At 60.5% G+C, this 27,189-nt stretch overlaps 2 protein-coding genes across 8 annotated transcripts in view; one reads left to right on the forward strand and one right to left on the reverse strand.

Annotated features, from left to right (window-relative positions):
• Nucleotides 1-27,189, reverse strand: part of METTL23 (methyltransferase 23, arginine) — a 105,973-nt gene that overhangs the window by 11,899 nt on the left and 66,885 nt on the right. The window lies entirely within an intron of this gene.
• On the forward strand, nucleotides 1,807-25,361 carry MXRA7 (matrix remodeling associated 7). 6 transcript variants are annotated; one of them, XR_013961047.1, is made up of 6 exons: nucleotides 1,807-2,115; nucleotides 11,830-11,898; nucleotides 14,210-14,262; nucleotides 16,303-16,396; nucleotides 17,441-17,520; nucleotides 20,300-21,550. XR_013961047.1 is itself a non-coding variant. In XM_080677511.1 (5 exons), the coding sequence occupies exons 1-5, from the start codon at nucleotides 1,855-1,857 to the stop codon at nucleotides 23,826-23,828; spliced, it is 1,098 nt and encodes a 365-aa protein (XP_080533637.1). In that variant the 5' UTR covers nucleotides 1,807-1,854; the 3' UTR covers nucleotides 23,829-25,361. The 6 variants fall into 6 exon arrangements, 5 of the variants coding, with proteins under 5 accessions (XP_080533637.1, XP_080533640.1, XP_080533639.1 ...); XM_080677511.1 differs by lacking the exons at nucleotides 17,441-17,520; nucleotides 20,300-21,550 and adding an exon at nucleotides 23,208-25,361; XM_080677514.1 differs by lacking the exon at nucleotides 14,210-14,262 and having other exon boundaries at nucleotides 11,830-11,899.

Genomic DNA, 27,189 nt, shown 5'->3' on the forward strand with positions numbered 1-27,189 from the left:
CAGGGGCTGCTGTGCTTGGTGCCCACTGGCCGCTGGTCGGGTAGGTAGAGCCGTGCACAGAAGCCCGTACCGCTCACAGGGTATGAGATCGCCGTAAAGAACATGATTATCAGTCCAGCAGTCAGTGGTCGGCAAACTCATTAGTCAACGAGCCAAATATCAACAGGACAACGATGGAAATTTCTTTGGAGAGCCACATTTTTTCAACTTAAACTTCTTCTAACGCCACTTCTTCAACATAGACTCGCCCGGGCCGTGGTATTTTGTGGAAGAGCCACCCTCAAGGGGCCAAAGAGCCGCATGTGGCTCGCGAGCCGCAGTTTGCCGACCATGGCTTATGCTTAACTTAGCAGTGGCTTCTCTGTAAATTAGTATTTAAGGGTCGGCAAGCAAGTTGCTGGCAGAAGTGCTTTGCAGTCTTACTGGCGGTTCCGCGCTGGTGGGAGTTAGGCCGTCAGGCGGGCGTGTGGGGAGGACCCGGAGTTTTGCATACGCGTTGTAAGAAGTGCTGCCTGGGAGGCAGGCATATTGGCAGCTTAGATGCCCGGAGCTGTGTGTGGCCGTTCCACAGAGAAGTTGTCACGTGTCCTCACTGCCTGTGCATGGTTCCATGTGGAGTCGATTCTCACACTCCCCGGCCCCGGCCCTGGCCCTTAATGTCAGGGGTGCAGCAGGGCCAAGCTCACCCTGTTGAGGAATCCTGTTTGTCACGGCTGAGGGCGTGCTTGCACCTCCTGTTTAAAGGAAGCATCCGTCACAGCCGTGGGCAAACTACGGCCCGCGGGCCGGATCCAGCCCGTTCGGCTGTTCTATCCGGCCCGCGGAGCCGAAAGAGCGGAGGGTTCTCTTGCTCTCCCCTCCGCTCCTTTACTTTGAATTTATATGAGTTCACACAAACACTCCATCCATGCTTTTGTTCCGGCCCTCCGGTCCAGTTTAAGAACCCATGGTGGCCCTCGAGTCAAAAAGTTTGCCCACCCCTGCTAGCATCTCGGCTTACATCAGATGTCGGCTCCAGCACTGCAGTTTTTCCAACGGCATGAAATGCTTCCTCAGCAAAAACCGGGACCTTCTTTTTTGCAACATTAGGCTTCATGTTTGCCATGGACCCTGAGAGCCTTCCAGCCCTGTGCTTGTTTAAAACAGCGCCTGTGGGGAGGTGGGGTGGGAAAGAAAGGATGTTCTGGGTAACAACACATGCATAGCAAACACCCTGGAGAAGCTAGGACAGCGGGCTTCCTCTCCCTCACTCCACCCGCTCAGAGTTTTGCAGAAATGAAACGGAAACGGAGTGGACCCCAAGCCACTGGAGCCAGTTCCAGAAGCCTGCCTGTGCGGCAGCGCGCTTGGTGCTGAAGGCGGCCGGGGCCACCGGAAGGGGCCCTCCCGGCAGGAGCTGGAAGCGGCCTCTGTGAACCTGGAGGGGCGCAGCCTGGGGACGCAGCGCTGTCCACAAGCTCATCGAGGGGCTGGACGTGAGCGGGGTTGGCTGTAGCTTTCATTGTCCTCCAGGAAGCCCAGGGCCGGTTTCCATGAGCTTCCCGGCTTTCCTTGGCCCAAACGAGCACTTATATTTCCAAATTCTCTACGATGACCCTCTGGACAGGGCCAAAATGATGCCAGAGATGACAGTAATCTAATCGGTTTTCAGAGCGTCAGGCCCGCCGGGCAGAGAAGGCTCATCCCTCCTCCGGCCTCAGATGCGCTTTTCCACGAGTCTGGGCTCTGGTCCCCGGGGTCTGTCACCCCAGGGGGCGGGGTGTAGGGGCGGGTCCGAGGCGGGGCTCCGCCCTGGGGCGGAGCGCGGGAAGCCTCCTCGGGGTCCCTGCGGGCGCGCACTCCGGCGGCCGGGCGATGGAGGCGCTGGCGGAGCTGCTGGCCGCGCTGCCCGCACTGGCCACGGCGCTGGCGCTGCTGCTTGCCTGGCTGTTGCTGCGGCGCAGACCCGCCGCGAGCTCGGACCCCGACCGCGCGGCCCCGGAGCCCGCGCCCCCGACCGCGGTCACGGCACCCTCCGCGCCGCCCGGCCCCGCAGCCACGGAGGACGCGGCCGCGCCCCAGGAGCCGGGGGAGCCGGGGGAGCCGGCGGAGGAACAGGCCGCCGAGGAGAAGCAGGTACGGCCCCCGCCCCCCAGCGCCTCTCCCCATCCGGTCCGTTCCCTTCCCGGCGCCGCTGCCCCTGCGCCCACGCGGAGCCAGGAACCGCGCCCCCAGCCTCGGGACAGGCGATCCCCGGAGGACAGAGCCCGCCACCGGCAGGAAAGGCGGTCACCGGGCGAACTCACATCCTCCCCCGGAAAGTGTCTCCCAGGGACGAGCCCGTCGGAGTTGCTTTGTTGTTGGGCTGCTTTCCTCTTCTCGCGTCCCCGGCCCCCGCTCCCCGCACGGTCGCCGCTCCGCCGGCTCCACTCCCGGGACGCACGCCCCACCCCCTCCCGCCCGCGGTTCCCAAATCCACGTGCAGGTGGTTTATTTCAAGGGGCACGAGAGGTGTCTCGCGTAGGAAGAGACGTAACGCTAAAGAGAAAGAAAGGGATGGTGCCTTTCCTTCTCAGGCCGATGCATTCCAGAGGCCGGAGTGGGTGATGTCACGTCGCAGGGGGTGGGACTGAGCGACGAGGCCCGGACAATCGCAGCCGCCCTCACTGGCGTCTCCCCACTGCACCTGCGCCTGGGCACGTCCCCGGGTAGCAGACATGCCGCCAGCTGAGCGCCCACCCCGCCTGCCTGTCAGCTCGGCCCCCACTGCTCCCGCCTGCCGGGCTCGGGCATCCAGGGAGGTGTCTGGTGTCTCGCCTGCCCTCACCCCCCAGCACCGTACCCTTTCCCAAGCTCCTCTTCAGATTGGAAACCTGCGTCCCAGGCAGCCCCAGGCTTCCAGCCCCTTGGGCCCTCCAGGCTGGCCCGCGGGCCTGGGTCTGGCCAGAATGCCCTCGTCTCACTCCGGCTCCGTTCTTGGCCGGGAGGATGACCGGGGAAGGGGGGGGGGCGGGTAGAAACCGTGAGCGAGCGGCTTCAGGGCGCTGGCAGCGTGTGCGCACGGCCCACTGTGAAGTCCGCTGGACACAATGGTTTACACTGGAGACAACCTGGGGAGGGGGGGTGGGGAGAGAGGTTTTTCTGAGAACCCGACCTTCTCGGAGCTGCTTTGCTTGAGGAGGGAGTGACTCCGTGTCACCAGACTGCATTCTGAGGAGGCTGCTGTGTGCGTCCCGGGATGGACAGGGTTCCGGTGTGATGGGAACGTGTGCTCTCCAGGGAACTGAGGCTCCCATGGCGGGCAGCTGGGGTGTGCCCCACGGTTGGGGTTTCTGCCTGCACCCAGGGGGAGCGGAGAGGTGAGCCGCCGGCCCCAGGCTGCCCTTGCTCCCAACCAGCCTGCTCCTGCCCTCTACACCGTGGCCCGCCTCGCCCAGGGCAGCTCTGGACTGAGGGTTAAAATGCCCGTTAGGGGCGCCGGCCCGATGTGGGTCCTCTGGGTACAGCCCCGCAGAGCACTTCCCTCAAGGCCTGGGCCTCTGCAGCTGGTACCGAACGTGTGGGCTGCCGCTGTTCTGTTCACGCAGCCCCAGCCACACCGCGCCCGCCGGGGAGAAGCAGGGCCCGGGGCCCGGGGTGAGTGGCGCTTCGGACAGGCCCTTCGCAGTCCGGGCAGGCGCCGGACGGTGTGCTCCCGCAGCCCATGCCGGGCCTCCCTGACTCCCGTCCTGAGGGTCCCCACCCACTGACCGAGCATTCATGTGGAGTCAGTGTCCTCTCCGAGGTCTTGCCCTTCCTTTGGGGTTCAGGTCCCCAGCCCTTTCTGGGTGGTCCAGCCCCCCTTAACTCTAACTGGCGAGAACACGGAGTCATTGCTGTGTGTAAGGGCCTGGGGCCGGTGCTGGGGGCACACAGCTAGCCACTGTCCCCCAACTCCCCTGCCGTCCAGTGTGGGGTTTCCCTTGGAAGAAGCTGCTCAGAAGTGGTCTGGAAAGGGACTCGCTCATTTCAAGGGCGGGCACAGCTCAGCCCTCTGGCTGTCCCACTGCCTGAGCCCTCGGAGCTGACGGAAGGGCCCGGGGGAAATAGCGCAGGTCTGTCTGGGGAGGCAGCGGAGGCCCCAGCCAGCCTCCTGGCCCCTCACTAAGTGAAGGGCAGCAGGGGAGGGGGAGGGGACGAGCGGGAAGTCCCTGCCCGGGAGAGCAGCACTTAACTCGCCTCTCCCCTCCCCCTGCTTTTCCATTAACCACATCCCTGCTAATCCCGCCGGCTCCCTGCCCTGCCAGCCCGGAGGCCGGGGCAGCTGCTGCCTCCACTCACAAAGCTGATTATTGAGAAGGATCTGGAGCCCAAAGCAGCAGCCTTCTGACGGGGCTGGGGGGCTGGGGGCCGCTGGACTGTGTCCCCGCGGTGCCAAGGGCCCTCCGTGGGCTGGGACACTGAGCATGGACGGAAAGGGGGGTCAGCGGGCCGGGGCAGGGCGGCGGGCAGTGAGGCAGAGTCAAAGGATGAGAACCCCTTTCTTCTATTTCTCAGGGCTCAGTGCGGGGGAAGCACCACAGGCGCGCCCCACCCCCACCAAGAATTACCGTGGACGACTCCAGAGCGGAGCGGGTCCCTTTTACGGCCAGAAACAGGGCTTTTCTGGGCTGATGTGAGGGCTGGGATTTTAGGATTGCCAGGCTTCTGACCTACTGAGGTGTGGGTTCCGGTGAGGCTGTATTGTAGGCTTCCCAACAGTGGTCAAGGGTGAAGGGTCAAGTGTCATTCAGACAGTGCTGGAGTTCAGTCTCTGCGTCGGGAGCAGAGCTCAGGCATCGTGGCCCTTGGGTCCTGGCTCCACTCAGACGGAGGAGGGACTTCCTACAAGGCAGCTGGCCCGTGTCCCGTCCCCAGACAAGACAGGCAGGAGACCCTTCTAGATGAAAGGAGACACTGCCATGGCTCCGTTGGACGGCCGTCCCCATCTGGGCCCCTGAAGGAGGCAACCGATGGATGTTTCTCTCTCTCTCTCAATCCCTCTCCCTCTAAAATCAGTATTTTAAGTGCAATGCCAGCCTCTGACTGGGCCCTGGATCGGGTGGGGGTGGGGAGCGATGAAGGACAGTTGGGAGGCAATTGGGACATTTTTCAAACGAATGGTTCTGAGATCATTTTATTGTTTCAGTGCTCAGTTTGAGTGTGCTGCTGGCGCTGCGGCTCTGTCCACAAATGTCCTTGTTCCCGGGAAGATGCATGCTGAAACATTTGGGCACGACAGGTCGTGATTCACACAGTCACACACACACACACACACACACACACACACACACACGTGTGGGTGTGTGGGGGGGGAGAGAGAGCGCAAAGATGCTGACGTGTGAACAGTGGGCGATTCTAGGTGAAAGATATGGTGGTCACTGTCTTCTTCCAGCTTTCCTGGAGGTTTGGAGCTTTTCAAACACAGTGTGGGAGAGAAGGAACCGGTGGGGAGTATCCCCGGACGGGGCTGGGTTGCTGGGACCCCTGGTGCTCAAGGGCGCAGCCGCGGCTGTCCTCGGCACGCAGCTGGGCCCGGCTTGCCTTTCTGAAGTTACCCCGCAGCTGGGTCCCTCTTGTGTCACCCCTCCCCAGCCTTGTTACCACAGGTGCCCCCCCGCCCCCCGCCGCCAGGTGCAGAGCCCGCAGCCTTCCCAGAACGGTGGAGGTGTGGGTGGGTGCCCTCCCTCACCGTCAGTCCCGACCTTGGTGATGTCAGCGCGGCCCCTTCTGTTCTCATAACAAAAGTGGGACCAGACAGTGGAGGGCGGGCGGAATCTTGTCTTGGTCAGAACAGACATTTCTCTCTCACGCGTTTGGACGCCGGAAGTTCAAGATCCAGGTGCCAGCAGATTTGGTTCCCCAACTCGCTGGGCTGTTCCAGAACCTGTGGCCTGGTTCTCCCACAGCCCCCTCCCCGCCCACGCCACACCCAGCGGCCTGTGGGATCCTTACTCCATAGTCACCGCATCTCATATCCCCGGTTAGAGCCCCCAGTGGCTTCCACTGCCTGCAGAGTCCATTCTGAACTGGTACCACCGCGGAGCTGGGCGGGACCCCAGGTTCAGCCTCCTGCCGGCTGCCCCCTGTGCAGCCACCGAGGCGTTCCAGCACTCAGACCCCAGGCCTGCGCCACCTCAGGACCTGGCGTTGCCATGTGCGTCCCTAGCAGGCCCTTCCCGGCCGGTCCTCCCCACCCTCCGGGCCGTGTGGAGCACGTGGTGGATGTGAGGTGCTGGCACTCAGTCGGCCTGAGTCCCCTTTCCTGCAGTGAGCGACACCAGGGTCCTTGCCTGCCTTGTGCACGGCCACAGCCCAGCTCCCGCAGGCCCGGCGCCCAGTGGCACCCAGGATGCTGCCTGCCCGACCAGGCGGCAACACAACAAGGAAACACGGGCTCCTGTCAAAGGCGGTCGCCTCCTCCTGGGACGGCCTGGGCGAGCCGTGACGCTCTAGGGCAGCGAGCTCCCTGCCGGGACCCTCAGACGGAGGCTGGAGAACCCACAATTCACCGCAGGTTTTACTTTATTTTATTTTTAAATTATTTTATTGATATCAGAGAGGAAGGGAGAGGGAGATAGAAACATCAATGATGAAAGAGAATCATTGATTGGCTGCCTCCTGCAGGCCCCCTACTGGGGATCGAGCCCACAACCCAGGCATATGCCCTTGGCTGGAATCAAACCTGGGACCTTTCAGTCCGCAGGCCGATGCTCTATCCACTGAGCCAAACCGGCTAGGGCTCACCGCAGGTTTTAGCCACCAGAGTTGTGGGCGGCGGCCAGTAGCTCAGTGGTTTTCTAACGTTTCTTAAAGCACCAGACCCTGCTTTCCTCTTCCAGCTCAGAGGGAGCCAGTGCCCAAGCAGAGGCAGAGCTATTCCTGCCCTTTCTCCTTTAAAATTTTTTTATAAATTTATTTAGGGAGAGAGGAGGGGTGGAGGGAGAGAGAGGGAGAGGGAGAGAGAGAGAAACATCAATGTGAGAGACACATCCATTGGTTGCCTCCCGCACATGCCCAACCCGGGCCGGGGATCAAGCCTGCAACCCAGGTTGTGCCCTGCCTGGGACGGGACCTGCAGCCCTGCAGCCTGAAGTCCGATGCTCTAGTGGAACTGAACGTGGCAGCTGCCTTCACGGGGTTTCAAGCAGGAAAAGCACCAAAAAGTTGGCAGATGAACTGGAGGAGCGGGGTGGGGAGCCGGTGCCGAACGAAGGACGGAGTGGCAGTGGCAGGAGCGGGGACAGGGTGAATCCCAGAGGCCGCTCACAGGCCGGGGGGGGGGGGTGGGGGGGAATCAGCCTGCCGGGCCACAGTGAAGGGTCAAGATGCTGAACCCGGAGAACAGCTGACGAGCTGCGAGGGGCCAGCTTAGGACAGAAGACCTAAGTCCCTTGTCACCGGGAGAGCCTTCCCGTGGCAGGTACGGATGCAGAGCTGCGCGTCCTCGCCTGGAGCCGCGTTAGGAGCCTGCGGTGGCTGAGCTGACGTGCTGGTCTGTGTGCAGCGACCCAGCCGCAGCCTCTGCCGCCTGCCCTCCCAGCAGCCCCGCGCTGGCGCCAGCCCAGCTTTCTCTGCCCCCCTCCCCCCCCCACCCCCGCTCCCCACCCCTCCACCCCCGCCAGGCGATGAGCAGCCTGGCTGCCTGAGGGGCCCAGCTGGAGGGAGGGGGCAGTCAGGCCGCAGCCTGCATGGAGCCTGGGGCCGGAGGCAGCCTGCCCTGCTGCTCCCCGTGCGAAGCCTCCAGGGGCGGGGCGGCTCCGGACCCTCCTTGGCTGCCGGGCAGTGCGCGCAGGCCCCTGAGAGCTGAGGGACAAGCGTTCCCACAGGACTGAGTTAACCTCCCCCACCTCCTCCCCCCACCCCCCACCTGGTGGAGATGGGTCCTCTAAAGTCACCCCAGATTAACCAGGGGGAGGGCGTGTGGTCACAGCAGGAGGCAGCTCAGGTGGCTGGTCACAGGGTCCCAGCAACACTGTTTGCAGGACCTGAGAGCAGCGGACAGGCAGACAGATCTGTATCTCTCTGTCTCGGTCCCTCTCCCTCCTCTGCCTCCGCGGTGAGGGTGAGGATCGGGCTGGACCCCAGGGCAGCCGTAAATGGCAATGTTTGTGTCCGGCTCTCAGTGGCTCCTAGAAGCCAGGGTCCCTCTGAGTCGCTCAGTGCCCCACAGCCACCTGCCTGTCCCCTCTGCCCACCCTCCACACTTGGTCTCGGAGGGACCCGGGCACTGGGCTTCTGGCATGGGTGAGGTATGGGAAGGCACTTCCCCGAGCTTTTCCTGCACCCACTCCCTCCGCTGGGGGCAAAAGCTGAACAGCTGAAGTTCAGAGCAGTCACCGTCCAATAATAGGATGGTGAGACTGGGCAGTGGGGGGCAGGGTTGGGTCTCGGCCCAGGCCTGCTTTGGGGACCCGCCGGGGTGACGCCAGTCGTCTGTCTCAGAGGGTGTCGCCCGTTCACAATTCTCATTAAACTGGTTTACTTCCTTTAGAGCAGGGTGTGTTTGTCTGCTCGGCTGCCATAACAACGTACCACAGACCCAGACCAGGCAGCCTCACCTCAGACCCCGCTCAGAATCTTGCCCCCTCCACGGCCTTCCCTGCGTCCCTCAGGCGCAGCCCTTCCCGAGGACCCCTCTGTGTCAGCTAGATGTACCCTGTGCTCCTAAAAATGTACCCGCAAAACTGCGTGTGCCAAAGAAGAACTAAAGGTGGAAGGTGCGGTCAGACTGAGAAGGCAAATCCCTAACAGCAGCTCCTCTAGACGGGCTGGCTGCGGCAGCGAGGTTCCAGCATTCTGTACATGCTTTCCTTTATTTCTTCACTCGCGCGCCCAAGGTCACCGCCCTGAAGCAAGGAGCATGGCTGGAGTCTAAAGAGCCTCCAGAAGGTTTCCCTCTTTGTCTCAATCACAGCTTCTGAAACGTACCCTTCTGCCTCGTATGATCCGTATCAGCACTTTCGTTTGTTACTTTTTTTTTTTAAATCCTCACCCTAGGATACTTTTCCATTGATTTTTAGAGAGAGAAGGGAAGACAGAGAAATATCGATGTGAGAGAAACACACCGATTGGTTGCCTCCTGCACAAGCCCCAATTAGAGCTGGGCCAGGGAGGAGCCTGCAACCCAGGTACATGCCCTTGACTGGAATCGAACCTGGGACCCTTCGGTCCACATGCCGCCGCTCTGTCCACTGAGCCAAACCGGCCAGGACTGTTGTTACTCTCATAAACCAACAATGGAATCCTTTCCACGACGATGTTATCTAAAACCCCACCAAGTAACCAACTCAGCGTTGTGCCTTCCTGGACTTGCAAAGCAGCTCATCACTGGAATCTGACACAGGCCCCACCCCCACCCCATGCCCACCCTCAAGAACTTGAGATGCTCTGGGCCTGCGGAGTGCTGTGTGAGGGGGCAGTGCAGTGGCAGGACTCTGGCTGTTGGGGGCAGGAACTTGGAGTTGAGTGGCTCACAGGCAGGAACGGCCGGCCGGGGTGGAACGGCCTCTGCTCGGGCCCCCTTGTCCCCAAGGGGACGTGGGCCCTGGGGCACAGCCACATGCTGGTGAGTGGAGGGGTGGGGACTGAGCCCCAACTGGCAGTTCCCAGGAACCTAGGACGTCACAGGGCACTTTCTGAAGGGAGGTTTCCGTGCCGACACAAAACAGTAAGTGGCCAATTTACAGTCTGCTAAAGCTCACCGTGTCTCACAATGAAAAACGGGCTGTACTTTGCACATATAAAGTCACAGCGCCTCCAGAAGTTTTACAAAGCGCTATGGACCTCTCCCACTAAGTCCACGCTATTTATCTTTCATTTAATTCTGGGATAGAGGGGTGCCCTCCAAGTCTAAGTGTGGTTTTAAATATTAGTCACTTAAGAAGTGTAAATGCTACAAACCTACAAAACACATCAGTTGAATATTTACTTATTAAATGTCTTTTCCACTCGGCTTGCTGACATTTGAATGCTAAGCTTTTCCTTTGAATTCTTGGTGTGGGCCAGCATCTGGCCGGATTGAGGGGGGGCGGCTCCCACAGCACCTCGGAGAGCTGGCCGACCTCCCTAGAGGTCACCGTGCCCACCCTGTCACATGTGCATCAAGTCCCCTGAGGCTGCACCTATTTATTTATTTAAATACTTTTATTGGTTTCAGAGAGGCAGGGAGAGAGAGAGAGAGAAACATTAATGATGAGAGAGAATCATTGGTCGGCCGCCTCCTGCACGCCCCCCACCGGGGATTGAGCCCGCAACCCGGGAATGTGCCCTGACCGGGAATCAAACCGTGACCTCCTGGTTCATAGGTCGACGCTCAACCCCTGAGCCATGCGGCCGGGCTTGCCTCCTTTTTAGTGCTCGGTGTTGGGTGGTCTACATGCATGGTAACACGTGTAGCCTGGTAACATTCCGGTGAACATATTAACCAAACATGCTGACCCGTTACGTTTCACTCCGGGGCACACGTTCAGGAGCTTCGCTTTGTTTTCTGTCGCACAAAGTCAGTCATCGCATAAACACCCAGGCGGACGGCTTTCTAGTCCACACATCCCTAGAAGTGGATTTGCTGAGTCCAGGGCGTCTCCTTTGGGGACCCCACAGCCACAGAGACGTTTTGCGGGAGACCCTAGGCACCGACTGGCGCTCAGGGCAGGCAGCCTGGCCCTCGTGGCGATGGGGCCGAGGCTAAGAGAAGAGCCGCCGGCTGCACGTTGTGCGTGTGGTCCGGGAGGGAGAGCTTAGCTCTCAGGCTTGTGCAAACTTTGCGTCCCCGCTCAGCTCGCTCTGGCGCCTGCCTGACGCCCGCTGCTCCTGCCGAGGCTGCAGACCCCGGCTGGACCCCCAGAACCGGAGCCCTGCAGCTGGCCTGGGTTTGTCCGCTGGGCTGCCTCCTCCCTGTGGCAGCTCCTCCGTGCTGTCTCCCCGCCTTAAACATGCAGGCCTCTCCATATTTGTCCACTGGCCTTCTGAGTCACAGTCCTTGGCCACAGGCCCCGCCACACCCTGCACCCCCCATAGCTGGAGCAACGGGCACGTCCCCTCGCCCTCCAGCATTCCTGCGAGTTGAAGTCACTCCTCCTTCCACCGAGGCCATCCCAGGACGTCCCTTCCAGCCATCTGCTAATCGTGTCTGCGTGGGAGACAGCGGGGCAAGAGGCAGAGCTCCAATTCTGGGGAAAGCAGGCACTAAGCTGGTTAGGGACAGAGACGACTACGTGAGGGCAGAAGTGACGCCGTTAGGGGTAGAAACGACGTCGGAGGGCGCAGAGCTGGACGGAGCCGTGACCGCGGATGCAGCTTCTCCGTGGGGCCGGCCTGGCCTCAGAGACGCCGGCGGCGTTCCTCGTTGTCCTTCTGTCCTCACTGTCGTGAGGGCGTGGGAGTCCCCGGTCCCTTATCCGAGTGGCATTCAAACGCTCCGGCCAGCACCCACCTAGAGGGACAGGGCCAAGCCCAAACACCGTCCCTCGGCCAGAGCCTCCCATCGTCTCGGCCAGTGGTGCTACCATCACAGTTTCACCTGCTGCTGGCCGTGGCCCCGTTCGGTCGTCCCGGACACGCTCCAAGGACAGGCGGAGCATGCATGGTCAGGCTGGGCCTCGGCCGTCCCTTCTGCCTGGCATGCTGCCCCCCCCCCCCCCACGCTGCTGCGGGGCGTCTCTCCTGCAAGTGGGCCCGGGCTCAGGTTGGTTGTACCAAGGCCAGGCGCCGAGTGGCAGTGTCACAAGTAAACAGTCCTGAGCTCCCGGCACTGACCCCCCCCTCGGGACTGACCCCCCCCTCAGCACTGACGCCCCCTCAGCACTGACACCCCCCCCCCCCATCTTGCAGGAAGAGGAGCAGGAGCAGGAGCAGGACAGCGAGGAGGAACCACCCCCAGCAGAGCCTGAGGAAGACGATGGTGAGTGGGGCCTGGCCCTGAGGCCGGCGCTGTCTGGCCATGAACGCCTGCTGCGCTGTGGGCTCTTGGGGTCCCAGCTGAGGATCTGAGTGGCAGTCTGAGGGGGTGGGTCGGGGGAGAGGATGAGGGAGAGGGGCTGAGACATGGAGTCCTGTCGGGCCCCAGGGACATCCAGGTCAGAGCCGCTCCCTCCACCCACCTTCCTCCACCCACCTCCCTGCCCACCTCCTTCCGTCTGTAAATTGTGAGCTGTCTCCAAACACAGGGGGCCCGTCTCCTGATAAGCCGAGCGCCCTGACCTCCCGTGTCCTGAGCTGCCCCTCACCGCCTGGCGTCCCGGCTCCACGCCTTTCACTTTCGCTCCAAGCGCCTCTGCCGTTTCATGGGGACCAAAGCCACCCCAGCTGCTGCGTGCGCCTGCCGAACGGAGGCGCCGGGAGCGGGCGCCCTGGCCCGAGCGGCTCTAGCTAGAGGCCAGACCTGCTGGCCATCGGGGCCCAGGCGCCAGGAGAGAAAGGGAGTGACCAGGACCCTGAGGAAACACCAATGCAAAGGCCAGTGTCTGGACAGACAGACAGAACCAAACGCGTGTGGAGCTGCCACCACTGGCTCTGTCATGCTTCACTTCTCTTTAAAAAAAGCTGAAGCAGAAACAGCAAAACGTCAGCCTTTGCTCAGTCTATGTGGCAGGCACACGGAGGACTTGCTGCTATACTTTTAAGTATGTCTGAACTATTTCCTAATTTTTTGTTGTTAATCCTCACAGAGGATATTTTCCCACTGATTTCCAGAGAGAGTGGCAGGGAGAGGTAGAGACAGAGACAGAGAAACATCCGTGTGACAGAGACACATCGACTGGTTGCCTCCCCCACGCGCCCCCAGCCAGATCAAGCCTGCAGCCGAGGCACGTGCCCGTGACCGGAACTGAATCCGGGATCCTTCAGTCTGCAGGCTGACGCTCTAGCCACTAAGCCAAACAGTCTAGGGCTATTTTGTAATTTTTAAAAAGCAAGGCTGTTGCTGTGACTTTAAGTCGGCTGCTGGCAGGAGCCGCGGAAGAGGGTTGCAGGAATGCAGTAACCAAGGCTGGCGTGGGCCAGCTGGGCAGGGCTGGGCTGGGGTGAAGCTTCCCCCTGGAGGCCAGCAGGGCTGGGCTGTCTGCATCTGTCAACACAGCCTCCGGGGAAGAGGAAGGGCAGGGCGCTGGGGGTGGGGGAGCCGCTGGGGGTGGGGGAGCCGGAGTTGGACATCAGACCCTCGAGGGGCTCTCCCTCCAAGCAGCTGTCAGTTTTCCCAGATTATCTGCAGGAACCATGGCCCCGGGGTCTGACCCTACCACGTGGGTGGGTCCTGTTGGTGAGTTGGGAACACAAAAGCAAAGCTGAGGCTGTTGGAGGCCCCTCAGCCAGGACAAGTGCCCTCCCTCCGTATCTGACCGCTGTCCCGGACACCCCCATCCCAGGCCGCCTCCTGGCAGCCCTGACGAGGGAGGAGAGGTTCTGGGCTCCCAGGCCAGTGTGAGCAGCTCAGTCCCCAGGCTGATTGACCTGTGTCTATAAGCACTCTGGAGTTCACATGAGACTGCAAAAGGATGTCCCCCTCCCGGAGCCCTCCTGATCCAGCAAACTGGAAGTCTGGTCCACGCATGTGATCACGTGAAAACCTTTGCAAGTCTCTCTGGCCTGGAACACAGCCCTAATCAGACCTGCCCCGTAAACAAGCCTTGAGCAGCGCCCAGCTGGCAGCACTTTCTGTTTCATTTCTCTGAACAGCAACGCGGGCGGCCTTGCCTGGAGGTTAATGGCCTTCTTTGTTGCCGCTCTTTGAGGCCCCCAGGTGAGCGTGGGTGGCCAGCTGCTCGGAGTCTGCAGCTCAGTGGGGTTCTGCCCCGGGGCAGGCTTGTCGGCTATCTTGGTGCCCACAGGCTCAGGCCTCTCAAACGGGCACTGAATTGTGCAGCGGAGTTCCCAGAGCCCCACACCCCTGCGTCCAGACCCTGCGCCGTGAGCCTTCTGGTCCTTTATGAGCTCAGCCTGGAGCGAAGGGCCGGCTATGGGAGCGGGGACTCCAGTGAGAAGGGAGGAGTCACCCAGTCTCTCATCTGGAGGAGAGAGGCCCGTGGCCCCATCTCAGGGCCGCCTTGCGTTGCTGACTATAAAGCCTCCCTACCCCTCCAGGTAGATACCCAGGCAGCCTGCCCCCTCCCCTCCCGCTCCCCAGCTCCCCGCTGTCTTTTTCTGCTGAGCGTTCATGACCAGTTGTAAACTCCACATTGAATTACTTATCTTTGTTCGCTGTGCTTTATTCACGGCCCTGGCCCCAACACCCAGAACAGTTCTCACTGTCTGTTGGGTGAACGCAGAGTAAGTAACTGCTCCCTAAGGAGAGGTCTCAGCCCCGGGCGGGGGGGGGGGAGCCCCTAGAGCGGCCACCTCCTAAGCGAGTGCTGGGGAGAGGCAGACCGACCCCACAGCATCGTGACTGGGTTCTGAATTTGCACCCAGACCTTCCTGGTTCGGCCGAGAGAGAACCTGAGAGCTGAGCCTCTCCTCCCCTGGGGCCCACATCCGCCTGCGTGACCACGTGGCACGGACAGTGGCGGGCGCGGGAGGGCAGGGTGGCCTGCAGGGTGTGGAGGTGTCTGAGATCCTGACCTGGGGGAGAGAGAGGTGAGCCCACCAGAGCAGAACCGAAAAGAACACGTGTGTGGGAGGGGTTTGCTGGCAGTTCCCGCACCTCAGTCTGTACTCACTCCTGGGAATTGGATAAGACCAGCCCGCAGCCTGTCCCCAGCAGCCCAGAGGCCATCATGCACAGGCCTGAGGGCCGAAGACCCCCCGCCCCACGAGGGCGCTGCTCCCCAACAGGGCTCCCTCCTCCCGGACACTCGGCCTCCTCCTCTGCCCTGCAGCCCTTGGCCTGTGCCGCACCTGAGTGTCCAGCACCTGCCATTGCTCCATGTCACGGGGTCCCCCCCTCAGGCCTGGAGAGCTGCCCTTTTGTTCTTTCTTTCATACATACATATATCCTATCTAATAAAGAGGGAATATGCTAATTGACTGCCCCGCCCTCAAAGATGGTGGCGCCCACAGCCACAAGATGGCAGCACCCTCAGAACCCCAGCCTCCCAGGGCCGGCCCAAGGTGCAGGCAAGCCTCGGATGATGGCTGCCCGGCTGCCCAGCTGCCCAGGGCCGCCCGAGACTCAGGTAACCAGGGCCGGCTAAGGCTTGTGCTGCCGGCAGTGGCAGCAGCAGAGGTGTGACGGGGCATCACTTTCTGCTGATGGCCAGGTCTCCTCCTGCCCCTGAGAGCTCCCGGACTGTGAGAGGGGACAGGCCGAGCTGAGGGACGCCCCCCTCCAGTGCATGAATTTTCATGCACCAGGCCTCTAGTATCTATATAAAAGCCTAAGTGACTGTCTGACCATCCAACCAGTAGCTGTGACACAGAATGACCACCAGGGGGCAGACACTCAACACAGGAGCTGCTGAGCTGCGGTGACTTGGCAGCTGTGGTTCAGGTGACCCACCCGGAACCAGAGAGGAGGGAGCCCGATTCCGGGGTGCATCACCTGAGAACCAGAGAGCCGGTTTTGGCCTGATCCCTGCAGGCCAGGCTGAGGGACCCCACCAGTGCACAAATCCATGCACCGGGCCTCTAGAGTGTGTGTGTGTGTATGTATTGATTGATTTCACAGAGGAAGGGAGTGAGAAATGTCAATGAGAGAGAAGTGTTGATTGGCTGCTGCCTGCAACCTGGGCATGTGCCCTGACAGGGAACTGAACCCGGGACCCTTCAGTCCTCAGGATCCACTGGGCCCAACCAGCTAGGGCCCTTTTGTTCTTTCGAAGGCAGCTGTGGCACAGAGACAATGAGCCTGGCCGACATGACACCCCTGGATGCAGGGCATGGACCCCAGGTCCGGGAGACCAGACGGAGGGCCTTGGTGGGAGGTCCCTGTGCGGACCGGGGCCAAGGAGAGCAGGGAGCCCAGCGCCTTAGCTCAGCCTGCTTCCCAGAGATGAGCTCCTCCCGCTGACTGTAACTAGCACAGCAATAATGGGGAGGGGCCTCAGAGGAGGGGGGAGGCCTCACAGACAGCAGGCTTGGTGAGCCCTGTGGGCAGCTCAGACTGGTCCTGGGAGGAGCCATACTATTCGAGGAGGGGGGCTGCCTTCTCTCTGGCCGTCTGGTTTTTGCCTAGGCACCCCGTTTCCAGCTCCTAAAAGAGTTCCTAAGTGGCTGTGGGCTCTCTTGGAGGGTGTGGGGAGCCTCGAGTGCAGGTGAGGGTGAGCCGGGTCCTCTCAGGGCCAGGCTGCACCCGGGCTGGCACCGTGTGCAGGGGCCTCTGCCCCTTTTTGAAGGGGGGGCCTCTGGCGCTCACCCGCTGTCCCCCTGCAGGAGGAGAGGCCTTCTTCAAGTACAGCCCCGGGAAGCTGCGGGGCAGCCAGTACAAGAGGATGATGACCAAGGAGGAGCTGGAGGAGGAGCAGAGGTAGGGGGCATCTGCGGGGGGCGGGGGTGGGGGACGGCGTGGGGCTGCGTCTCACCCAGACCCTTGGTTCAGGGGCCAGGAGAGGAGCTCGCCCCTGTGAGCTGCACCCGCTCTGACCATCTCCGTGGTCATGTGAGGGGTTCCTTCCTGTCCTGGCAATATTTATCCAGGCTCGGTTTCCCCTGGAGACAGTCCCCTTGGGGCACTGGGGTTCCTTGCACCCACTCCTCCCCCCACAGAAAAGAGAAAAGAAAAAGAGAGAGATGCCAGGGGAGGGCCTGGAGCAGATCCGGCTGTTCACTTACATGCAGAGTTCATGGCAAAACCCACCTATCACCCGGGCACAGCGGGTTCTTCCCGCTCATCCACTCGGCAGCCGCCGCCTCCCAGCCCAGCATCCTCCCAGCCCAGCATCCTCCCAGCCCAGCATCCTCTCAGCCCAGCATCCTCCCAGCCCAGCATCCTCCCAGCCCAGCGCCCGCGGGCATTTTTATCTGTTCTGGGCAGTTCTGATCTGTTCTGCTCCGGGGAACCCTGAGTGACTGAACAGGCGCAGCTTCTCATTTTTAGAATTGAGCTCTTCCCGGACCCGGCGGCCCCACCACACACCCAGGGTCCCTGCGCCTCTCCAGTCCACCCCACCCTGCGAGAGGCTGAGGAGAGACAGGTCTGACCCTGAGCCCAGCGTCCCCACGCGCTCGGACAGCCTGTGGCCTGGAGTCCTTTGGTTCTGGCAGGAGTCTGGCAGTCACCCCACTCCCCAGCATCCAGAGAGGACCAGAGGGCATACTATCCGGAGGGCCTATTATTGGGTAGTGCAGGGCTCGGCCACCTGTTCATTACTCTCACAGCCACCCACAGCCATCGGAAGTCAAAGCCACTCTGCCCGGGGCACCCCTACCTCCCCTCTGGGGCGGTCCCGGGCAGCGGCTTTTCATCTGGGGCGGAGGGGTGGGTGGCCTGGGAGCCTTCACCCCTGCGAGGACGAGGACGAGGACGAGGACGCTGCCTCTGATGTGACCGTGTGCTGGCTTTATATTTCAGGATTGAGCTGACCTCTGACCTCACTTCCCTGTAGCAAGTTCCCTAGGTCCTGAGCCACAATATTCTTGCAAATCCTTTTGGTAAGGAGACTGACTTCTTAGACTAGGGGTGCTCCCCTCATCCTGTCTGTTAATGTGTCCCCGAAAAGACCGAGTGCTCTAACCCCTCCTCCGCCTTCATCGCCAGGGCACACGTGCTAGGTGTCCGGCACAGGGATCCCGTCCCTGGCAAGTCCCTGGCGGGCCTCCTGGCACAGCCGGTGGGGGGCTGGCGCCCTCTGGTGGGGGCCGCAGGAAACTGCACGGCTTTGGTCCTCCCCTGAGAAGGTGGTGCCGCTCACAGCACAGCGTGAGGCGGAAACCCTGTCTCCGGTGGTGGGACAGGCAGGTTTTCACGGCCAGAGCGAGGCTGGCGGCCACAGCTCGTTCACGCTAGCACGGTGGCGGGTGGAGCCAGCCCCGCTCCTTTGCCTGCAGGGCCGCAGCTACTAGATGCAGCAGGAACCACGAGGCCACAGAGCCTCCACGTCAGGAAGGTGGCAGCTCCTGGGTTAAGGAGAGAGGGCTTCTTGGCACGCCCTGGTCCCTCGAAGGTCCCGCGGACAGAGGCTGGGCCAGGACCTGTCCTGAGGCTGCCTGCACTGCAGCTGGGAGGGCCCACCACGCCAGGCCTGGGGGGAGGTGTCAGGCTGCACTGTCACTGGGTCCCGAGCTGGGTCCAGGCCTGGGGGGAGGTGTCAGGCTGCACTGTCACTGGGTCCCGAGCTGGGTCCTGGGAAGGGGAGGGCGGTCCCTTCTCCGTTATCTTCAGGCAGCAGACTGCGTTCCCCAAGAGGGTCTCCCCCCTGGATCTGTGGAGTCTCTGGATCACCCACTCACACTTCGTACTCTGTGGGGTGGGGACTGCCGGAGGGCTGCCGGGGGTGACGGAGTTCTCGCCTTCCCGCAGGCTGTGGTTACCGCTGGGGCAGCCTGAGCTGAGGAGGAGGGTCAGGTGGACCTCGTGGTCCTCGAACAGGGTTCCTCACAGGGTGGGGGGAGTTCACGCTCATTTTCATCTCTCCCCGCCCAGCATGCTCCCCGCGGCTGTCCCAGAGTCTGCCTGTGACGTCTGCTTGCTTCTCCTGCCCCTGCATGTGGTCAGCTCCTGCGCCCGTGTGGGGCTCCTGGGTGCCCCCCCTCTCGCAACTGCTGTCCCGGGGCATGGCGATGCTTGGGGTGCAGAGGCTGGCACGTCTGGCTTTGCCTTTCATCTACAGCAAGATAGTTCTGGGGGGGACTGGCACAGCTGATGGGCGTGAGGCCGCTCCGGCCGCAGCTGAGCCCGGGAAACTGCCCAGGAGCATCGGTGTGAACAATACACGCATGTGACTGTCAGCCCACTGGAACCACGAGCCAGTGAAAAGATGCTCTCGTCTTTGCTGGCCGAATTCCTACAACCAAACTCTGCCCGTTTCTAATTCCTTCCCTGGCACTCAGGCTCCGTCAAGTTGCAGGCTAGTGAACAATAAATACTGCAACTCCCTGGCTTTACGTATCAACTCAGCCAACATACATTACCTAGAGCCTGGCTCGTGCATGGTCACATGACCCAGCAAGCCCCGGAAGCCTCAGTTTACAAGTTTTCAGGGAATGGCCCATAAGAAGCAAGACCGAAAGCAAGGGACCCAGATCTGTTTCTCCCTTGGACCTGCTCACAGATCCGACTCCTCTGCCCAAGGGGCGGAAAGTGGTGAGGTTTCGCAAACCCAGAGGCAGCTGCTGCTTAAGAAAGACCTGCGTTGTCTCTGCCCTTGTCCTCTGGGGCCTGGGGCTCACGGGCATCCTCAGCATTGCCTCTGCCTGGCTGGGGGCGTCCCTGGCTCCCACCGCAGCTTCTCTGGGAGGTGCCACATCCACCTGAGTGTGGCTGGGACGGCGGGTGTGCAGGCTGGTGACTGTGCCCCCCAGCAAGATGTCCCCCTCACCCCAGAGCTAGGGAAGCTGGTGGGCTTGGCTGGCTTCCGATTTGGCAGGAAAAGGACAAAGCACCACCATCCACTCCCCTCCTTGCACGCCACCTGCTCTTCCCATCTCTGGGCCAGAGGAAAAGGGGGCCTGGGCTGTAGGCCAGGCTGGCTGATAGCTGAGGGCCGGGACGCAGCGCTGCTCCATTCCGAAGGCCGCAGGACGGCCGGACCGTGCTGGAGGGGACGCGGCTCTAGCGGAAGTGTTTGATACAGCACAACGGGCAGGGGGGAGGCGACCCAGGAGCCCAGCTGTGGGACATTGTAGTCTCTGCTGCCAGACATGCCCGTGGGTGTGAATTTCTAGAAACGGGCACCGACTCTGACCTGAAGAGGGCGCCAGAGGGACAAAAATTAGATCCCTGCCCCGCATGTTTTCCTGTGTCATTTAGAAAAGGGGGCACACTGGTGGCCTCACGGGGGCAGCAGGAGTCCTGAGCTGCCAGTGTCCCCAGCGGGGACAACACCCAGCCAGCCGGACTAGGAAACAATCCCGCGTCACAGGACATCCCAGTGCAGCCACAGGCCAAGATCCAAAGTGCCCGGTGCCCGCCCTGCCTACCTCCCTAGATGCGGGACCGGACCCAACCACCTCAACTACCCAAATGCCTCGCACACTCGCAATGGGGGCCGGCAGGCTGCTGGGGTCCCGCGCGGGGCCCCGCGGCTGGGCGCACAGACTGTCTTGCTGAAGGTGCTGAGGTGAACTGCCCCTCCCGTGTCTGAGAAGCCAGCGTCCAGCCGGCTTCTGCAACTCCAAACATCCCTCCTCCTCCCGCCCCCCTCCTCGGCACGGTACTGGTCCGATGCAATGAGTGAAATCAATGATCTTTTCTCCCTGTTTCTCTTCACAGAACCGAAGGATAATGAAGTTGCCCTTAGCACCCTCCTAAAGGCTTTTCCTTTGGCAGCTTAACAGCTGGAGAGATAAAATGACCCCCAGAGAGCGGCCGTGGCTCCCAGTGCGTCTTGCTTGCGCCGCGGGGACCAGACCCTCAGCGGGCCTTTCCTGGCTGCGGGCCCTGGCCGCCTTTGCCCTGGGTGGGAGGCCCTCCTCCTGGCGTGGGTGGCTTGCTTTGCTCCGCCGGAGGGCTTAGGAGCTGTCCTCACTCCCTGAACGTGGATTTTTCCGATCGCTCCGCCCTGCCCGCACCACGCACCCTGCACACCTGACAGTCACAAGGCCTTCCCTTTACATCAGTGTCGTTTCGCGCCAGGCCTCCTGCTTCCCCCGCACTGGGGCCTCTCGGGTGTGACAGAGGACGAACAGGGCGAGCTGCTATGCTCCCAGCAGGGTCGGGATGGCCCACTGCCCTCCTCTGCCCTGGGGCCACTTCCCTCTTGCTCTCTGTCTGGCGCAGTCGTTGGGGTGACCGACGCGGTATGGATGACCAGGCAGCAACGCAAGGTCCGTCCCCCTGTTCCCTCTGGAGGAGGCTTACATCAGCCCTCTTGTCGCTCGAGGCCTTCTCACTGTTCTGACCAGCTCAGCCGCGTCGCCTCCTCAGCTTTGGCTGAAGCAATAATAATAGTGTTCGCTTCAAATAGATTTCTCCTCCATTATGCCTTTTCCTAGAACGTTTCCGAGAGGAGTTAGATCTTCTCCAGATAATCCGATTGGTCCTCGATTGGTTTCCTGGAGTTTTATACGGGATCGTATTTATACGAGGCCAACCTAGTCTACAGTTTTTAGATGTGTTGGTTAAAACAGTTTTTTTAAGTAGTAAGTTAATAGGAAAATCTTTTCCAGTTAATGGAAGGCTGGGAAATAAACGTCCAGCGTCGGCCCCTCGGCCTGTCACGTTCCCAGGGCCCTTGTCCTCTGGGCCTGATCCTTTAGGTTCAGGGCCGAGGGCAGAACAGGCAGCGACAGCCACACACAGCCACGTGATGACAGATGTCCTCCTGTGAGCGCACATGGCCCACACCGCCACAGCTGTCCTGTCCAGGCTGGGCGTTACCGACACAATAAGCAGGCGACCCCCTCCAGGCCAGGTACCTGTCTGTCTGGGAACTCGGAACGTGGGCACCAGGCCTCACGTCCTGCTGACGGCTTGGATCTGCGTTTCAGCCTCTCTTCAGTCCAATAAACTCGGAGTAGATGATCCTGATTACTGTGTGTTTCTTCCGTTTTGCTTGGTGTTTTAAAAGCTACTCTCCTTGGAACCCCTTAAAACTTGAGCTTTCCCTCCTGTTGATGCCTGGCACTCTCCGGCAGGGTGCGGAGTCCCATGCCCACCCTGTTAACAGGGTGCAGAGTCACGGCCACCGAGACGCGGGAGCGTTGGCGTTCCCTGGGGGTGCCCACACGTACATCTGATGAGTCCATCCAAGGAGCTCAATACACGCCCAGTGCCCAGGGCTGCCCGTTCTTCAGGCGGCAGGCGCAGAGCCCCTAGCAGAGGCCCCCTCTCCTCCACAGGAAACGCTGGAAACGGCTTTCCCAGGTGGCACAGCGGCTGGCACTGGGGACTGCAGTACTCCAGCCTCTGGGTGCCACTCCAGTCAGAACTGCTGGGCGGGGAAACGGGGTCCTTGCAGAAGGGACGTGTTAGGACAGTGGTCGGCAAACCGCGGCTTGCGAGCCACACGCGGCTCTTTGGCCCCTTGAGTGTGGCTCTTCCACAAAATACCACGGCCTGGGCGAGTCTATGTTGAAGAAGTGGCGTTAGAAGAAGTTTAAGTTTAAAAAATTTGGCTCTCCAAAGAAATTTCAATCGTTGTACTGTTGATATTTGGCTCTGTGGACGAATGAGTTTGCCGACCATTGTGTTAGGACAAGTGTAAGACAAGCCATCGCGCCCCTGCCCAGCAGCACGGGGTGCTGGCCCTGCAGGCGGTGCTGCGTCCGCAGGCCACGGTGCCGGAGGCTGTGCCAAAGCCCTGCCCGGCCAGACCTGCAGTGACGGCGCCAGCCCGGCTGCAGGGAGGTGCTGCGGTCCCACCCTGCCACTTGGCTGACATTCTCGAGGGGACCGACGCCAAGCTGGTGGGGTGGGGTGGGGTGGGGTGGTGTGGAGGGAGGAATTACAGAGGCCCGAAGCCAGAGCAGCGAGCCGGTGCCAGCACACAGCACCCGGTCATGCCAACGGCACGGCAAACCAGGCAGAACAAACAGGAACCAAACTGTCCCCTGGGTTTCGCTGCAGCGTCGCGCCCTTTCAGGTCTGCACCTGCGCTGGGCAGACAGCGCGGCCGAGCGTCCTAAAGAGAAGAGAGCCACCTGAGCGTCATAAACCAAGCCGGTCTCCGGGTCTCCGGCCACACCTGGGGCAGGGACCGGCCAGGCCATGAGGTGTCTGTGCAAATCGGAGACAGGCGCCCCTTCTTCTGAGCTGTGGAACCCCACCCCCACCCTCGCCCTTGGCCACGCACATCTGTACGCTCCCCCGTTCTCAGCCCACAGTGTGCTTTTCCTCACTTTGGCTCCTCTGCACATTTCCTCCAGCCCGCCATGGGACCCACCTTCTTCCTCCTCGCCTCACTGACATGTGTGGTCAGCAGCAAAAGGCGGTCCCAGGGGAAACGAGCACCGAGAACCCGAGCGATAACTTGGGGGTCCCAAATCTCCAGGGCAGGCCCAGACTCAGAACCCTCTAGCTGAGTTCTCTAGTCTAGACCACACCAGGCTGTGTTCCGAGTGGGCTGGTTGGAGTTGAGTCTTCTTGCTGTTCTGGACGCTGGCGCAGCGCTGCCTGGGGCTCCCCTGCCCCCGGAGGCTCACTGCTCTCCCCCCGCCTCTGTGTCCTTTCTTCCCGGCAGAGTTCAGAAAGAGCAGCTGGCGGCCATCTTCAAGCTCATGGAGGACAACAAGGAGACGTTCGGCGAGATGTCGCACGGCGATGTGCAGGAGCAGCTCCGGCTCTACGACATGTAGGCTGCCACCTCCGCCCGGCGACGCGTCCCCATTGCTGTGCCGTGACGCTGCCTGACCCGACCCAGCCCTTGTCACTTCCAGACTGCTGCAGGCGTCCCTCGACCTTCTATCCACAGATGGAGGGGTTATCATGTACCGATCTGCTCAGTCCTCGCAGCCTCTGTGCCATGTTACAGGAACCAGGACTGTGGTCTCCAGGGGAGAAAGGCCTGGCTCCTCTGGCTTCTGCCCATGGGTGGGGCCCCAGCTGTTCCATAGGTCACCCTCCCAGGCCCCGGCTGTTCCACAGGTCACCCTCCCAGGCCCCGGCTGTTCCACAGGTCACCCTCCCAGGCCCCGGCTGTTCCATAGGTACCCCTCCCAGGCCCCGGCTGTTCCATAGGTACCCCTCCCAGGCCCCGGCTGTTCCACAGGTCACCCTCCCAGGCCCCGGCTGTTCCATAGGTACCCCTCCCAGGCCCCGGCTGTTCCATAGGTACCCCTCCCAGGCCCCGGCTGTTCCATAGGTAACCCTTCCAGGCCCCGGCTGTTCCATAGGTACCCCTCCCAGGTTCTAGCTATTCCATAGGTCACCCTCCCAGGCCCCGGCTGTTCCATAGGTAACCCTCCAGGCCCCAGCTGTTCCATAGGTAACCCTCCCAGGTTCTAGCTATTCCATAGGTACCCCTCCCAGGCCCCGGCTGTTCCATAGGTCACCCTTCCAGGCCCCGGCTGTTCCATAGGTACCCCTCCCAGGTTCTAGCTGTTCCATAGGTACCCCTCCCAGGTTCTAGCTATTCCATAGGTACCCCTCCCAGGCCCCGGCTGTTCCATAGGTCACCCTCCCAGGCCCCGGCTGTTCCATAGGTACCCCTCCCAGGCCCCGGCTGTTCCATAGGTCACCCTCTGAGGCTCCACCTGTTACACAGGTAACCCTCCCAGACTGTCTTCTGCTCCTGACTGAACCCTCCACACAGCCCCAGGGCAGGCGTGGCCCGGGAGGGGTGACCTGAAGGCTCAGCCCCCAGTACACGTGTGGAAGGATCCCCGGTGCTGGGGGAAGATGCGTATCAGGGCCTGTGGCCTGCATGTCCAGTCTGGTAACACTAACACTCTCACTCTGCCTTAGAAGGACTTCTGGAAGCTTCTGTAACTATATGGAAGCAAGCAGTGGGGGAGCACTCTTTCAGCAAAAAGGCTAATTCAACCCCACCGTCCATCCTGGAACATAGCAATGGTCTCAGGGTGAAGCCCCTCTCAGCATTTCCCTCGCGGAGCATGAGACTCACGTTACGTATCACTAAGTCAGCACCTTATAACGCACCGAGAACTACGCCAGACACAATAGACAGAGGACACGATCCCTGGGCCTGGCCCCTGCCTTCGGGGCGGTGAAGCCCTTTAGAGGAGACAGGCAGGGCACAGGGGAGGCACCTCCCCAGGCAGCATTCAAGAAAATGCTAAAAAAAATAAAGTCAATAAAATCTCAGAACACTGTCGGGGACCCCTCCCGAGAGCCACCCGTTTCTGTGAGGAACATTTCAGAGCCAAGTGCGTTAGGAAGAACCCATGATGTTCTTCCATTTTTTTACTTGCTGGAATAAAACGAAACCAACACACCAAATTAAAAGAGGCCATGGTATCGGACGCACCTCAAGTTAGCAATGCCGGGGCCAGGACCTCCCTTCATCTGCTTGCTAGACCCCTTCTCCTCCCACCTGCTGCTATAATTCCTTCGGCTCGGTGGTCGGCAAACTCATTAGTCCACAGAGCCAAATAGCAACAGGACAACGATTGAAATTTCTTTGGAGAGCCAAATTTTTTAAACTTAAGCTTCTTCTAACGCCACTTCTTCAAAATAGACGCGCCCAGGCCGTGGTATTTTGTGGAAGAGCCACACCCAAGGGGCCAAAGAGCCGCCTGTGGCTCGTGAGCCGCAGTTTGCCGACCACTGCTTTGGCTTCTCTGCTGGCAGTCGGCATGGCGGGCGGTCTGCGCTCTTGCCTGTGGTTATACTCAAATGTCAATGCGTTTTACTCTTAAAAATTATTTTTATCTTTTCTGCCAAGCTTTTAAAAATTTTGTGATTTGGGAGTTGTTTGTCCCCTTTCTGGGGTCTCAAGGACCCACTTACGTGGTTCTATCTCGCTATTCCCTGGACGCACACAGCGGGCAGGTGCCCGGGGCTGCCCTGCAGGGTGGCACTGCCCCCGGCACTGTACTTCCCTGTCCTCTCCTCCTGCCCCCCTGTCCTTCGCTGCCTCGCTGGGACACCACCAAGTCCAGTTGTGGCCAAAAGAGTCCTCTTAAAACCCATTTCTTTTTTTTAAAATATACTTTTATTGATTTCAGAGAGGGAGAGGGAGAGATAGAAACATCAATGATGAGAGAAAACCATTGATCTGCTGCCTCCTACTGGGCATCGAGCCTGAAACCTAGGCATGTGCCCTGACCAGGAACTGAACCAGTGACCTCCTGGTTCATGGGTCGATGCTCAACCACTGAGCCACATCAGCTTGGCTAAAACCCATTTCAAACTGAAACCCCAGGTCCCCCCAGATATGAGTATTGCTACAGGTCAAGAAAATCAAAGTACCTTCCCAATAATGTACCCGCTGATTCGAACCCATTGTTAGAAGTTTCCTGGCGAAAACTTGAACGCAACCATTTTTTTTTTTTAAATATATTTTATTGATTTTTTACAGAGAGGAAGGGAGAGAGATAGAGAGTTAGAAACATCAATGAGAGAGAAACATCGATCAGTTGCCTCCTGCACACCTCCTACTGGGGATGTGCCCGCAGCCAAGGTACATGCCCTTGACCGGAATCGAACCCGGGACCCTTCAGTCCGCAGGCCGACGCTCTATCCACTGAGCCAAACCGGTTTCGGCAAACGCAACCATTTTTTTGTGCTCCCTCCCTGCCCTTTGCAACCAAGAGAAAGCCTGTTTGTTCACAAGTGCCCCGAGAAAGACAAACGCATCCCATCGGGGCCACGAAAAAGCAGCAGGCAGGGAGAAAAAGCAGCGGGCAGGAGGGGACAGTAAACAGAGGGCGACTTCCACAAGCCAGGCCGCGGCAGGCCGCCCACCAGCGTGTCACTGCCACGCGGGGCCCAGGAGCCAGGCGAATGGAACTCCCCAGGTCTGCAGGTTCAGAGACTTCCAGGGCGCAGTCTCCACCCAGCATGAGAGGCCTCTCAGAGCCACTGATTTCCTGCCCGCCCCGCTTCACGCCATCACCGCCCTGCTCCGGGGGCGCTCACACACACAGCTGTGGCTTGTCACCCATCGCACACCCGCAGCGGGTTAAAGCCATGTCCACAGACAGTTTCTATTTACCAAACTCTTTGCGAGACTTTTCAGGCACTCCTCCTTCCCTCCAAGTCTGTTGTAACTGCCATCATCTGGACCAGGGGTGGGCAAACTTTTTGACTCGAGGGCCACCATGGGTTCTTTTTTTTTTTTTTTTTTTTTTTACATATTTTTATTGATTTTTTACAGAGAGGAAGGAAGAGGGATAGAGAGTTAGAAACATTGATGAGAGAGATACATCGATCAGCTGCCTCTTGCACACCCCCTACTGGGGATGTGCCCACAACCAAGTTACGTGCCCTTGACCGGAATCGAACCTGGGACCCTTCAGTCCACAGACGCTCTATCCACTGAGCCAAACCGGTTTCAGCCACAATGGGTTCTTAAACTGGACTGGAGGGCCGGAACAAAAGCATGGATGGAGTGTTTGTGTGAACTAATATAAATTCAAAGTAAAGGAGTGGAGGGGAGAGCAAGAGAACCCTCCGCTCTTTCGGCTCCGCGGGCCGGATAGAACAGCCGGACGGGCCGGATCCGGCCCGCGGGCCATAGTTTGCCCACGGCTGTTCTGGAC

This window comes from Plecotus auritus (genome assembly GCF_963455305.1).
Source record: "Plecotus auritus genome assembly, chromosome: 7".
Taxonomy (NCBI): Eukaryota; Metazoa; Chordata; class Mammalia; order Chiroptera; family Vespertilionidae; genus Plecotus; species Plecotus auritus.